Genomic DNA, 14,417 nt, shown 5'->3' with positions numbered 1-14,417 from the left:
GTGAGCGACTGTGCACATACCACCGAGCTCATGCGTGTGTGCACCTGTGTGCTCATGTGAATGCACACGCAGGGTATGACCAGCGGTTGGCTGGAGACCGCGGTGCTGCCAAGAAAGTGGAGATGAGTTCCTCTGAAGTCTGCTGTCTCTTTGATGTGGGTCGCCCTTTTACTGTCAGCTTCAGCCCGGAGCCGACCGCAACGCTCACATATTTCCCTTTTACCTGCAAATGATCTGCTGACCCTCATTCTGCTACAGCTCAGCTCCGGTTCCAGTCCATATTCTGCGTTGTGCACGTGGTTGTGTGTGCACGTGTCTGCAGGAAGCTCTTTTCCCCATATGTGTTGCATGACTTTTTTTTTTTTTAATGCTGTTGCACGATGTTTTAAAACTCGTGTAGATTTCTCAACGGTGCATTGCCGATATGTAAAGTTCAACCTTGCCGTTGTGGAGCAAAATTAATGCAATACAGTCTCCCAGCTCCACTTGGATGCACAAAGCTACAACTAAGCACATTTCCCACTGACACACAGATCTATTAGAACCAGCTGCCAGCGGACAAAAAAAAAAAAAAAAAAAGAAAGCAGTCTCCTGAAGCCCCCTCTCAACCTCGACCTCGATTCTGCTTTCAGCAATTTTGCACAGTGCCGCACGAGGCAGCTGGTCCATGAGCGGCGAAAGGTCAGCGTCTGGAAAGAAAACACATGTCTCTAGCATCATCACAGTGTTGTAGCTGCTCTGCTCTCTTCATTTACTCTAAGTCACCCAGGCTTTTGATCTTTGCTTTCCTGCCACCCACATCTACTCGTTACGTCTTCAGTAGTAAGTGTAATAACCCATTGTGCAACACTTCCTGACACTGTGATCGACGCAATCTGCTGTAACTTCCCACGTTCTGCTGCATCTTAGCCCGACTTAAGCCTGTCTGTGAAGCTTAATGCAAAGGAGAAATGACATTTCTGAGAAGCAAAGGTGAGTTTGATTACAAATGTTTATTCACAAGTCATTTTCAAATGAGTACAATTCAAATAAACATTGCATTGTTCTGTCTGCAACATCTGCAAGTAAAAACAATTGTCCATGAAAAAGTGTCACACAGCTCGAGTCAGGATTTGCAAGCAGCGTTTGTGCTTATTCCAAGAACTTCCTGATGGCTGCACTCGAAAAAAAGAAAGTAAAGTCCATTTAGACACTTTCAGATACCCTCTTCTGGACCAGCATCTGTCTTGTTTCCCTCTAATGAGATTCAGTCCAGCTTTTCATAAGTCCATTTCTTGTACAGCGTCGTTCACTGCGACCTTCTCTGACCTCTCCCCAGATGCCCGTTTTCATCACCACCACTCCTGCAGCACAGTCCAGCTCCATCTCAGTGTCAATCAGGCTTTCTGTCCATTCCACAAACACCAGACCCAGTCCACACCTGACCTCTGAACTTCAACCCTTCCACAGGGTAATCCAGAACCAACGTGCTGACCCAGAATGCACTTGAAGCTCTGGCAGGGAGGGGGATTGCAGCCACAGCCCTCTTAATCCAAGACAGGTAAAGGCAGGAAGGCTCAACACCCCCTAGCTGAGGTTCAGCTTCTTGACTTTTCTTTTCATCTGCTTCTTCATCAAGTGAAGCACCTTTGTGGGAATGTCACTTCAGCGCTCTGGGAGTGTGATGGTGGGCACCCAGTCGTAGACGCTGCGGCTCTCCTCACAGAACAGGCTCAGCTTGTCCAGAGCAGGGTCTTTCCATGGGTTTGCACTGGGGCTCTGAAGAACAAAAAAAACAGTGATATTTAGACTCACATCACTTATGCAGTCATGCAGTGACTTGGCAACGTGTGCAGAGAATTCAGACAGCAGAGTGATGCATGCATGATTCACCGGCTGCCAGCTCCTGCCTGAGTGGGAACGTACCGTGACAAGAATGCAGTGCGCGTCCTTGGGCTCGCCGGTCTCGTCTGCACCCACGAGGTCGGCCAGGCGCTCGATGTCGTTGACGCGCACCACGTTGATGTCGTTGTCGAAGCAGAAAGCCTGGATGAGGGTGAAGTGGATCTGGAGGGCGATGTCGCACTCGTACTCCTCATCCGTGGCGAGAATGCAGAATGCCACGCTGTCTGGGTCACTGTGGGACAAGAAGGGGAAGCCGGTCAGCCACTGCTCTCATGTGATCGAGCTCCAGATTTTCAAAATTTGCGACTGAACATTTCTTTTACGCATTGCAATACTTACACATTCATGACTTTGGCAGATTCGTAAACTCCGACTGTCAGGTAGTCCTGCTTCTTGGCAGCGACCAGCAGCTCCTCCAGGGCTGCGCCTGCACTTTGCACCCTTGACAAAGAAGAAAAGACACATCATCAGCACACTGATTGGAAAAAAGGCAAGCGTAAAGCATCCAACCAAGCGCTTAAACAAAGCTGTATCCGTGCGTAAAAAATATTTACCTATCAACGTTTTCCATTGTGTTCTCTTGTCCGCGGATCTCTTCCAGAGTCATAGTTATAATCCAAGCGCGATCGGCGTTGAGCGAGGTAAGAAAGAGGCTGTGTTGTTCTCAGTGTAGCGGCTCTCGTGTTATTCTGAGCTCGGAACAGCCTGTGGGTGGTTTTATAGCAGCGCAGCGTAGTTTCTCGGCAAGGGGCGGTCTTTTCCGCTCCTGCCTCCTAACATTGGCTCGGAGCAGCCGGGGCGAGGAAAGCAAAAGTCCCCGAACGGTTTGGCTCAGCTTGTTGACAACCCCACGTGGGGCGAGATTACAACCTTTCAAGAAATCCCCCCCACCCACCTCCAGTGCTTCGTTTTCTTGTCAACATCCAACATCACCACAATGTACAAAAAACTAAAAGTCCTGTTTACGATGGACTTTCACAGTCATTGCGAACACCCTGGCTGCTACTGATGCGTGTGGGTTCGATTATATATGTTTATAACCCCAATTTAAATGACAAACATAGAGATCCTATGTGGTATTACAGAATAAACTGGGGGGGCATTAATGTTTGGATTGTCTGCAGATGTTTAGGTGTGTTTGTGGGTTAAACAGGCATCATGTTTTTCCACCAGCAGGACGCATATCAGCCCATCCAGGTACCACTGCAGTCAGATTCACCCAAAGGAATCTTTACTGTGGGAGGGCAGCAGTGAAAACAGTAGCGAAATCACTCCATTCCATGATCAATTCTGGAACAATCTCTCGAGCATGGACTTCCCCAGCCCGGGGAATCACTGGGAAGATAAATATAGCCACATCCGAACTTTCCCAGCTCAGCCCTCCTTTGCCCTTAATAAACACTTAGTGCACCTGCATGCGCGCACACACTGACCAACCTGTTACTCAACGTGTCTTGTTAACAGTCTGCACAGGAGTTACAGAACTGTCCTTTCCACAGGTGTAATCCAGAACCCGCAGACTGACCCAGAATCCACTGGATCTGCAAGCCTATCCCTGACCCCGGCTTCTTTCGGAGGAAACAGCTTGTGGCCGGCACACGCCAGTTTTTTGTTCGCCCCTTGAAAAGGAAAGCTTAATTGCCAGTCTGTCTCGACGCGTGTCGTTTCTCCACGGAGAGGTGGGGGGATTAAAAAAAAAAGACTTTGCATCACAACAATACGTCCTCCACCTGCTTCCATGGCGCCGTGGGGGGATGTGATGCTGTGCATGTGTATGTACGTGCGTCCTGCGTGCGCCCCGCACTCTTTATAGCCCCAATTCATTCAGTGCCCTGCGGCAGATGCCCAACAGATGCGCCACGTGCCGAGGCCAGTCGTCTTTTCAGGCCAGTTTATCTTATCAGGGGATATAAGCATGTGTTTACATTCAACATCATTCTCCTTTTCAGACAGATGCCGAAGGCTGTGCGTGTTTACGCACTGGGTGGCTGGTCCTGCCTTAACTTGAACATATATGTCAAGTATAGCATGAGCAATAATACGGAGCATGCATAACTGGTTGGAGCTTGAAAAAAAAAAGTCTGAAACTAAATATTTAAACAATTTTTTGTGTCCTTAAGAAAGTTTGATAAATGCTGCACCTGTGTGGCGCCAAAAAACCCAATTCCAAGAATGTTGCATTCTCTTAATGATTGTTTTCTACACAGGTTTCTTAGTAAATGATGAGTCAATTCACTTTGACATTTGTCTTAATGCTAATGAAGGTGTTACAATAATAACAGGATGACCTTTAACCTAATCTATGCCATCTACAGCCCAGACTCCTCCTGCACAACACAGCGTTCAGTGGCAGAAGTCTGATGCACCACCACCACCTGCTGGACACGCAGAGAGGGTGAACTTCTCCCTACTTACAACTTGCCTCAACATGTTGAATAAGCTCATGAGTCATGATGATTCCAACCTCACACTTGTGACTCACCAGTTTATTCCCCCCCTTCCCCAGCTGAGGAAGTCAGACCAATATTGTTTGCCGTTGGATTTGTGAGTGACAAACAAATCTAGTTTGTATGTATTTATGTAACCTGGTAGGATCTAATCTACCTTGTTTAACCTCACAATGCCCCTGTACAAACTACTCACACTTACAGGTTATATCACATATAAAAATCCAATGGACTGTTTCATATGCTTGTCAGATAAACAACAAACAAGTCTGAATGCAGTAAGCAGTAAGACATGGGGGGAAATCCCAGACTAGCTGTGAAAATCCCATTGGAGGTTAAAAAAAAACAGCTCTTCCCACATGAAATGTAAGCAAAGCACCTGACTCAAAACTGCAGCAGTGAGAACATGTAAACTGATTTCAGACGTTGTTTGTACCGGAAAAATCGCAAGGACTAATTTGTCTGGGAATACGGCAGTGAAGTGTCACTGCTCAGTTACAGGATTTCTGGAAAAGGATTATGAAAGCTGAGAAGTTATGCAACCTTATGTAGGTGCATTAGTGACTGGCAGCCTCCTAAAGGTTCAAAAACAGAGTAAAATAAATGTCGGGTACGATTGTATATATTCTTCTACTCCCTAATCCAGAGGTGTCCAATTCTGGTCCTCGAGGGCCACAGTCCTGCATGTTTTAAATGTTTCTTCTTCCAACACACCTGATTCAAATGATCAGGATCGTTATCAGGGTTCTGCAGAGCTTGATGATGAGCTGATCATTTGAATCAGGTGTGTTGGAAGAGGGAAGCATCTAAAACATGCAGGATTGTGGCCCTCGAGGACCGGAGTTCGACACCCCTGTTTTAGATGTTTCCTTCTTCCAACACACCTGATTCAAACCATCAGCTCATCATCAAGCTCTGCAGAAGCCTGATAACGATCCTGATCATTTGAATCAGCTGTATTGGAAGAGGGGAAACATCTAAAACATGCAGGACTGTGGCCCTCGAGGACCAGGATTGGACACCCCTGCTCTAATCAATCACACAGAGTCAAGATTAATTCTGATATATAAAAAGTTTATTATTATAGATGTCCAGACATGTCTTATACATAAAGAGTTCAAATGTACAGAAAGAGCTACAATCATATAATATATTTACATTCCATTCTTGGACTACGACAAATGTCAGTGCATTTGTTCAACATGATTAACACTTAAAATCTCATTTCCGGTCAATTACAACAAAAAAAGTAGTAGTTCCAATACCATTTAGATTCCGACAGTAACAAAATGGAAAACAAAAATAAATCACATAAAATAACAAAAATGCTTCACTGAGAAGACAGGTCATTACATTTTTGACTATATTTAACTGCAAAACAGTTTACCGAGCAAATATATCAAACCCCTTGTTCTGTGCGCGCAGGTGCTAAAGGTAGAATCAGACATGTTTATAAAGGTAAGAACTGTCCCATGGAGCTGTAAAAGAAGTGAGTGCGGGGGGGTAGACTGGTGTCAGCTAACAATGGCAGAGTCAAGGGTTTAGTCTTGTTCTATATTTTTTTGTCTTGCTTCACTGTACAACATAAAAACAAAGCATTCCAAAATGAAAAAGGAGCGTGGATACCCTTGTTACAAGGGAAATACTAACAAACTTTACAAGTCTTCTAAATGGCCAAATGTCCCGCAATGGCTTAAGCGTTACAGTGGTCAGCAACCACTCTCATCAAGCTTCATGAGAATCAAGCAGCCTATCTTCTACTACGCGATAGATGTTGCCGACTATTTAGCAGTACTACTTATGCATATGATCATTTACTGTGGCTTTTGATTTTGGGGAGTCGTTCAGGAGCAGCGTTCGACCAACAAACTGTGGTCACGAGAAGCTTGCCCCGAGATTTGGTGATAAATAATAATGCCATCGCGGTGTAGTTCTACTGAAGTAATCCAGTTCATGGTGAATGGTCCTGTGGCGGTGCCGTTAAATTTACAAATTTTGGTCGTCTGCACCATGTTGTACAACACATTAAGAGCTGTAAGTGCTCTCTCAGTAGCATGTGGCCTCCAGCAGGGCAGGCATGTATGTCTCACTGCTTGTCTGTGAAGATTCTCAATCATCCAGGTCACGGTTATTCTGGTAGATTAATCAAAGCAACTGGACTTGCTTGAGTTAAGATGAAACCACGATCCTAACGAACCCCTTTGTGGCAGGGGGAGCACTAACGACTCACATAACGAGGGGGAGGAGTAACTACCCCCAATTGAAACCGAAACTCAGGTGTTAATGTCTCCTTTAGGATATAAGTATCTGGAACTCCCAACTGGTCAGTCAGAACTGATGAAGCCTCTTGGATGAAACGTCTTCAAGGAACTCAAGCAAGTCCAGCTGCTATGATGAATCTACCAGAATGGCTCATAGCTGCATTATCTTGTCCTTTAAGTTGTGTATACTGCTGAAATAAATCTCTCTTTTTGCCCTCTGAAGCAAGGAAAACGGAACAAAGTGCAAATAAAGTTACTGCAGAACGGCAGAAAGCTGCTAAAGGGGAAAAAGCAGGGACAAACAGGATGATACTATATATGGATAAGTGATGGTATTTTTCCCTTCCTCCTTTTTCAAGTTTAAGCTTCCCTCTTGTACCTAAAACATAAAGAATTTGGCTCCCTCTGCTGGTTAAAACGATCAACACGTCCCTACTACATCTCATCAGAGCGGTGCTGCTGTAATATTACAGAGGGGGGGTTCCGGTCTATCCAGTTTTCCTTGGATCCCGTGACCTCGTACGCCACAGCGGATGCCACTACAGCATCCATGGATCCTTCCGGTAACGCCCCGACGCCGCCGGCCGACGGCATCTCCGCCGCCTGAGCAGGACTGGGGAAGTCTGCCGAAGAGTTGCTGTTGATGCCGGATTCCGAGTCGGGTTGCTCCACCCTTTGGTAGTCGGGGGTGTGGTTGTTCTGGCCGCCCGCGAACATGCTTTTAACGTTCTCCACCTCTACTTGGGACACTAAGAGAAGCTCCGGCTCCTCGTTCTCCTGGTAGGATACGGCGTCTGTGCTGTCTGGCAGCGAGCGCAAGGTCCGGGAGACGACTGCAAAGCCAACAAAAGTCACATTGTTGAAAAAGTAATTCATTTGTTCTTGGTCAACATGATAGATCATATAAATAAATACATAAAAAACTCTATACACAAGACAGCTCCTGTGTGCTTTGAGATAACTCACCGGATGAGGGCGTGTAGAGTTCCTTCTGGTCAGATTTTCTACCAAATGGATTGACTGACGGGAAGATGATGAGACAGAAAGACAGCAGGAACACCTGAAGGCAAAAAAAAGAAACAATGAGAAAGTGAGGACACAGAGTTTAACACTTACGATGAGAACTAAAAGCTAAAACTGTCACATTTACCATAACACAGGTGCTGGTGGTGCTGGCCTTCATGGTCGACATCTTCACTATAGACTGCAGTTTCCTCAGTTGCTCTATCAAAGACCTATAAGGAACAAGATGACACATTTCTGTTAACAGAAGTCAGCAGATTTAGAGAAAATGACTCGATATGTGTTGCTGCAGATGAACACAGAACATCTCAGACGTCTTACATGTTCTGTTTCTGAAGCATCTGGACTTTCTTCTGTAGGTCCAGATTGTGTGCAGTGCAGATGGCAACCCTGTGGCAGACATCGATTCAGTCATTAGTACATTTTCCTCCGATGTATGATATTTGACCATAAAAGTTGGTCACAGGGACGTTAACAGGGAAGTTTAATTAGTTCCTCTACAGCTTTTCCATTGCCAAAGTTTCAGTAGCTAAAGTTCTTATATATAGTGACTGAGTTTCAACAAGTCAAATAGAGAGAAAATGAATCTGCAACTAATTTCGAGCAACAATGCCAGAATGGGAATTTGATGCTTTTATTTGTCATACGTGAATATTTGGGGGCTTTAGGCTGTTGATCAGACAACACAAGACATCTGATGATGTCACCTCGAGCTGTAGGACATTACAGCAGGAATTGTTTCACTGATAATTAAGAAAATAGCAATAAATAGACGCAACCCAGGTTTTAGCCAACTGTCAAGTCACTAAACAAGAGAAGTAGCAGACATCGTCCTGAAGTTACAGCAGCTGGCCTATGAGCATAATCGCATTCTGCCAACTAATAACATCATTTCCAGGCACTAAAATAAACAGATTTGTTCTAAGTTATAGTTAATCATGATCACGATCTTGTCTTAATAGAATCTGAATGCTGAGTTGACTAGAGGTGGAGCTAATGTTAGTGACCATCCAGGGTACGTGTGCAGAAAGTTACCCAACCTGTGCAGTTATTTTAAGGGAGTTTATTTCTCATTTGTATCAGTTCTGGCCTCTTCATCTCACCTGTTTTCCAATCCGTCGACGTACACCTTCTTCTTCTTGCGGCTCTCCTGAGCGGACTGCTTGTTGCGGATCTTCCTTCTGACCCTTTTCAAAGTCCTCTCCTCCGCCTGTGACACAAAGTAGAGCAGGCTTTTACCACAGTGTTGACATGACGGATCACGACGTGGACAAAACAGGTAGACCCGACGGGAAAATATTTATATTTATCCAGAAAAGGCTGCATTAAAGAGCTAAGAAACTAAATGACTAGTGCACTTAGATGTAAAACAATCACATGATCAAACTGTAAAAAACTGTTCAAGATTATTGTACATTTGTTACCAAAATTAGTAACAATAATTTAAATATATCAGCAGAATGGGTTCAAATTATGTTTTGCAGTTGCTTGAATCCAGTGAGTTGCAGTGTTTACGGTTGACACAAAGCCATCAGTTTAAGTAAATACAAATGTAAAGTAAAGATTACCTTTGTGAGAGGCATGTGCGTGGGGATGGTTACTCCCTCTTTTGTCAAAAGCCGCTTCTCCTCCTCAGTGAGAACGATCTCTTTGAACTGGAACTATAGGGAAGAAAAAGAGACAAAGATTTCAAAATTTTGGGGGTTTTCTGTGGAGCAAAAAGCCCTCATGTATATAATGCATCACCGACCGTCTTCTCAATATACAACAACACTGACACAATCTCTATTGTCTGGCTATAATAGTGAGAGAAACTGACCTGGTCCATTTTGTTGGGCTGTGCTGAATCTTCTGTCAAGTCCTCTATGGCCAAAGTGCAGGGCAGCTCACTGGTGATGTCGTCCTCCTCCATTTCCTCAGTCACCAGGTCATCTGTCACAAGAAAAGTATTCATTTAAAACAAACAAATCTGATTTTCTCACAAGTGTCTCTATTGGTTCCATACTAATCCCAAATCCACATTCTAAAAAAAAACATAATGAGAGAGTTCTTCAACATCTCGTACCCAGATCAATGAAGACGTCGGTATCGAGCTTCTCTGCTCTCACACTCTGCAGCATGTCCATATCGCCCCCACCGCTCTGCAGCAGCGAGTAGCTGTGATCTGCCTGCACGGTCAAGGCCTCGAGGCTCTCCGTCTGCAGCTCCCCACAGGTCAGGGGAGGGTCAGAGTGCACCGGGCTGGGCTGGGAATAGCCGGGACTGGGCACGACGTCGCTATCGCTGCCATGAGGACTCGGGCATCCCAGGAGATTGTTGTTTCCAGCCCCAGTGCTGCTGTCGTCAGAAATGCCGCTGTCGCTGCCCAGGGGGGAATGAGAGGGACAGATGGCCTCCATGTTGTCCTCTCCATCCAACAAGCTGGACAGGAAGTCTTCAGTGTCCACACCTGTCAGCATCTGGGAGGCAAAAAGCCGCGTTACACTTAATTCACACACACACACAAAAGTAAGTCATTAGTATGATTTAAGCTTTGCAGTGATCATGCAGTTTGTTTGGTATGTAATAAGAAAAACAAATTTTAAAAAAACCCTTTTTTTAAAGTTCTGAGCAATCCGATTTATTCAAAGTTTAGTTTTTCTGTCTTACATCTTGTTCAGACAGCCAGGATTCGATGAGCCCGTTCTCATCAGGAAAAAAGGGCTCAGTAGATCCATCCTCTCCACCGTGGAACAGCAGCCCTAAGAGGTCTGCTCCGTCCATGTCTGGAAGGTCCTCAGTGACTGACATCTGGAGGAAAACAGCAGCACACAGACCACAGCTGGGTTAATATATACACAAGTCAAATGTCACTAGCTGAAATGTTGAGTATCACAATTTAATGATATAGTTTACTGGTATCAGTATTTTGGATTTTGGACTGTTTCTTGGATAAAACAAGTAATTTAAAGATGTCGCATTGGGCTCTGGGAAGTTGCAATTAAAATTAAAAAATAAAGAAAGAGAGACTGATGTTGTTGCAGCTGATGAAAATAATTGTTAGTTTCAGCCTGACAGTTAAACGAAGCAATGGACTGAACTGATTAGATGGTTCTAGCTTATTGAAATGAACAATGAATCCCTCTGCATTGTTCGTTTACACCCCGATGATGATGTGTACATGTGCAACAGCCACGTTGTAGGAAGTGCAATGTGAAGTATATCAAACGCATCGTGCTGCAACTTCTTTTTTTCTGCTCGACACAAAAGGGGAATTCACACGGTTGTCATTTTCCATGACTGACCTACAAGAAGTTGTCTGTCAGATACAACATGAGTCTCTCCTATTTAATGGTTCTTGGATACGCTGGGTTTCACACGAGAGCATTTGTTGGCATGCAGGCTCCACAAGCACACAGCAAAAGGAATGAGGAACAAGGGAAACATTGAAAAGTTACGCAAAGCCAGCTATACAGAAATATTTCAGAAAGGACGATGTTCACCAACAACACGTGCTCTGTTGGCCGTGTCTGGTTATTGCTGACGCCACACAAGGACTAATTTATCATTTAAACTGGTACCACAAAGCTCTGTATTATGGAGTAGTGAGAGTGCCAAATTACTAAAATAAATCAATAAAAAAAATAAATGTGGAAATAAAAGGAAGAATAAACAAAGGTGCGCACAGCGACATTCCTACTGCTCACCTTTTTCTGCACATATTTCCTTTTAAATGTTGCTTTAAATTAGATGTCACTTTAAAAGAAAAAAAAGAAAAATAATTTTAAAAAATAACTTAAAAAATAATAAAAAAATAAAACTGAAAAAATGATTAAAAAATAAATTAAAAATAAATTTAAAAAATATTATTAAATTAATAATTATTATATTTATTCTTCTTTTCATTTCCACATTTATTCTTTTATTCTTTTATTCAATTATTTATTCTTCTTTTCATTTCCACTTTTATTTTTTATTCTTTTATTGATTTATTTTTGTAATTTGGCACTCTCACTACTCCATACTGTATGATGAGCACAAATCCAGGTGTAAAAGCCATCCAAAGCAAAAAATAAAATAAAATAAAAAAAAATTCCAGATGCCCTTTTCAGTGTTGAAAAGATTCCAAACAGTCAAATGGGTTTTTTTGTAGCTTAAAAAGGGAAAGAAAAGAAGAAGAAAAAAGCACATGTACTCCTCTACACAATCACCTTCTAGAATGATTCATTCTTTCCAAATGACTGAAATCATTTTGTGAAAATTCCCTTTTTTCCTTATATCACTGAAGAACAAAATACCCCATTGTCAGTTTTTTTTTTCCAATATTGTGCAGGCCTAACATCAAACCTGCAGGACATTACAGTGGTCATATCACATGACCCACCTTTGAATAAAAAGTGTGGAAAGGTGGCAGTAGTCATACCCAAAATAATATAAACATTTGACAGAGTACTTTTTCACATTTGAGAAATTACATGTGGTGTTTTGGCGCTTCACAATAAATGCTGACAAGTAGAAAATTTCTAAAGAAGGGTAAAAGCATATTCAACTGAGATTTTAGATATTAACCAAAGATAGTCAGTAAATCATTTGTTTCGCAGTGAAACGGTAGGAATAAATCGTGGTGGAGTAAATGGAGTGATGGTCCAGACAGCATCCAGCATCCTACAGAGCACCCTCATTCACTGGATGCTGCTCTATTGTGTGTCTTGGCCCGCATGTGGAGGCTGCAGCGCACGTGGAGGACGGTTTTAATTGTGCACTAACAGCAATAATATTTATGCTGCGATAAGCAACATCAGCAAATAACTGAGCAAGACGCATTCCACGACCCCCCATCAATGGTTTAATCACACGTAGCTCCGTGTTGCATCAGCACCACCGAGGCTCTATCATGACCTCATCGTATACTGAGCCCCGCCCACCATGCCTTTGTCACGGGATCCGAGTACAAGATCAAGTGTCAAAACAAATAAGATGCATAACCTTCCTTCAATATCAGGAAAACACTATTTCTATGTGGCATTGTGTGCTGAGGTTTTACTAAAACCACCAGAGCTGCAGCCCGGATGCAGGCTGTCTTTATTGTAATTAAACAAACAGAGTATTGTGTTGCAGCATAACCGTTTAAAGACGAAATGGCCTAGTTAAAGCAGGTGCAGGCAAAGTCATTCATGAGCTTTTCATATTAACAGGCTTTAAAAAAAAAAAATGCAGCTGCATTATTGATTCCAACGGCAGAGAGCAGGAGACGTCTTAGGCCAACACCGAGGAGTCAGCTAGCTAACCTCACAAATCCTGTCAGAACCGAGATGTGTTGAGGGCGTGGTCCCTCGTGTTGTTAAAAACACGTTAAAAACAGTAATAGCAGTTAATGTCGACGTGTAGTTTTCTTACCTTTCGATGACAGGAGATAAAATACCATTCGAGTGAGTGCGTCCGGATGCGTCTCGGGTTCTCTACTCGGCTTTTCTTCGCCTGCTGCCGTCACAGCGCTTCCTCCCGAAACCACCTTCCAACAAGGCAAAAATTGCGTCATCACGTAAAGACGGATATGAGTACGTGCTCTTCTCGGGGGGTTCTGGGAAATTGAGTACATTGACCACAGAGTGTCATAGGATAACGATGCAGTAAGTTAAAGACATTATTTGATTTATGTACATCTATTGACATTAGAAAATAAATAAATAAATAATCATATTGTAAAAAAGATATAACACTATTTAATAAATTGCCATCATTATGCAACTTTTTTTTTTTTTTTGTTGCTGCAAATCAGAGCTAAAAATGTGCACATTTTTATTTGCAATACTCCCATTTCATGTACATTTCATCAGCATTCTCATACCCCCTCCAAAGTCCCCAAAAACATCAATATTCCCACTGCAATAACCACCCTGAACAATATGACATAAGACACTGAACAGTACATTTTACCAGCTGCTATTTCTTTTTAACATTTCTTTTAGACTTCTGTGCTTTGTGAGCTTGTGTCTTAAGTGTGTTTTCATATGTGTTGTATTTTTATTGTTGGAGGAGGAAAGGGGAATTACTGTCACTATTTGGGACAGACAATAATGTCTATCTATCCATCTATCCATCTATCTATCTATCTATCTGACTTCTTTTCTCTCCCCCAGGAATGTATCCTACTTGGGCAGTGGTTAGCACTGTCGCCTTACAGCTGGAAGATCCCTGGTTCTGACTGGGTGCTCGAGCTTCCTCCCACAGTGCAAATATCCTACTTATATCTCATTGCCTTTCTTTTCTCACGCTGTGTAGTTTTGTTTTCAGAGCAATATCTGGCACAATAAATTCCTTTAAGATGAGTTTTTCTTATCTTAAACAATGCAACAAATAATTGCTCTTGTATATTTTGTGTATACAGTGTTAAAAGTATAAAACATACACACCAACATAAAAGCATCATAAGTCGTAAACACAGATGTGTTTCAAATTTAGATTTATTTCAATCAGCACATTAGCATGGACATGGCATCATATGATTAAAAACCTAAGGACCAAAACGTGTACTGAAATGGTCTCAGTCAAAACTTTAAAATGATTTTTCCACAGGAACTAGTAACTCTGATGATTGGTATCTTGGTATTTATAGCTTAATGTCATTTGCTGGCCTTTTCAGCCTGTATAGGGAAAACAGGGAGGTTACTGAAGTCGACCAGCCTAAAGGAACATCTCATAGAGACACGTCACATAAGATGTAAAGAAGTCTCTATATCATCGTCACAAACATTAAGACGTAGAATGAAACCAATCTGTCTGATTTCATGACATGATAAAAAAAAAAAAAAAAAGACTAAGG

At 42.8% G+C, this 14,417-nt stretch overlaps 2 protein-coding genes across 2 annotated transcripts; both read right to left on the bottom strand.

The window, feature by feature from the left end:
• Positions 1–973: 973 nt before the first annotated feature.
• gadd45ga (growth arrest and DNA-damage-inducible, gamma a) lies at positions 974–2,585 on the bottom strand. The gene is made up of 4 exons (XM_008293864.1): positions 2,439–2,585; positions 2,224–2,325; positions 1,906–2,116; positions 974–1,758 (listed from the first exon to the last, which is right to left on the bottom strand). The coding sequence occupies exons 1-4, from the start codon at positions 2,489–2,491 to the stop codon at positions 1,645–1,647; spliced, it is 480 nt and encodes a 159-aa protein (XP_008292086.1). The 5' UTR covers positions 2,492–2,585; the 3' UTR covers positions 974–1,644.
• Positions 2,586–6,652: 4,067 nt separating this feature from the next.
• On the bottom strand, positions 6,653–13,090 carry creb3l3l (cAMP responsive element binding protein 3-like 3 like). The gene is made up of 10 exons (XM_008293863.1): positions 12,992–13,090; positions 10,265–10,405; positions 9,681–10,074; positions 9,435–9,547; positions 9,184–9,276; positions 8,719–8,825; positions 7,937–8,005; positions 7,743–7,827; positions 7,559–7,652; positions 6,653–7,425 (listed from the first exon to the last, which is right to left on the bottom strand). Exons 2-10 carry the CDS (start codon positions 10,403–10,405, stop codon positions 7,028–7,030), a joined length of 1,494 nt encoding a protein of 497 aa, XP_008292085.1. The 5' UTR covers positions 12,992–13,090; the 3' UTR covers positions 6,653–7,027.
• Between the last annotated feature and the right edge of the window lie 1,327 nt (positions 13,091–14,417).

The sequence above is a fragment of the Stegastes partitus genome, unplaced genomic scaffold (assembly GCF_000690725.1).
Source record: "Stegastes partitus isolate 25-593 unplaced genomic scaffold, Stegastes_partitus-1.0.2 Scaffold916, whole genome shotgun sequence".
NCBI lineage: Eukaryota > Metazoa > Chordata > Actinopteri > Pomacentridae > Stegastes > Stegastes partitus.
The sequence above is the reverse complement of the archived record's forward strand: the minus strand, read 5'-3'. Positions and strand labels throughout refer to the sequence as shown.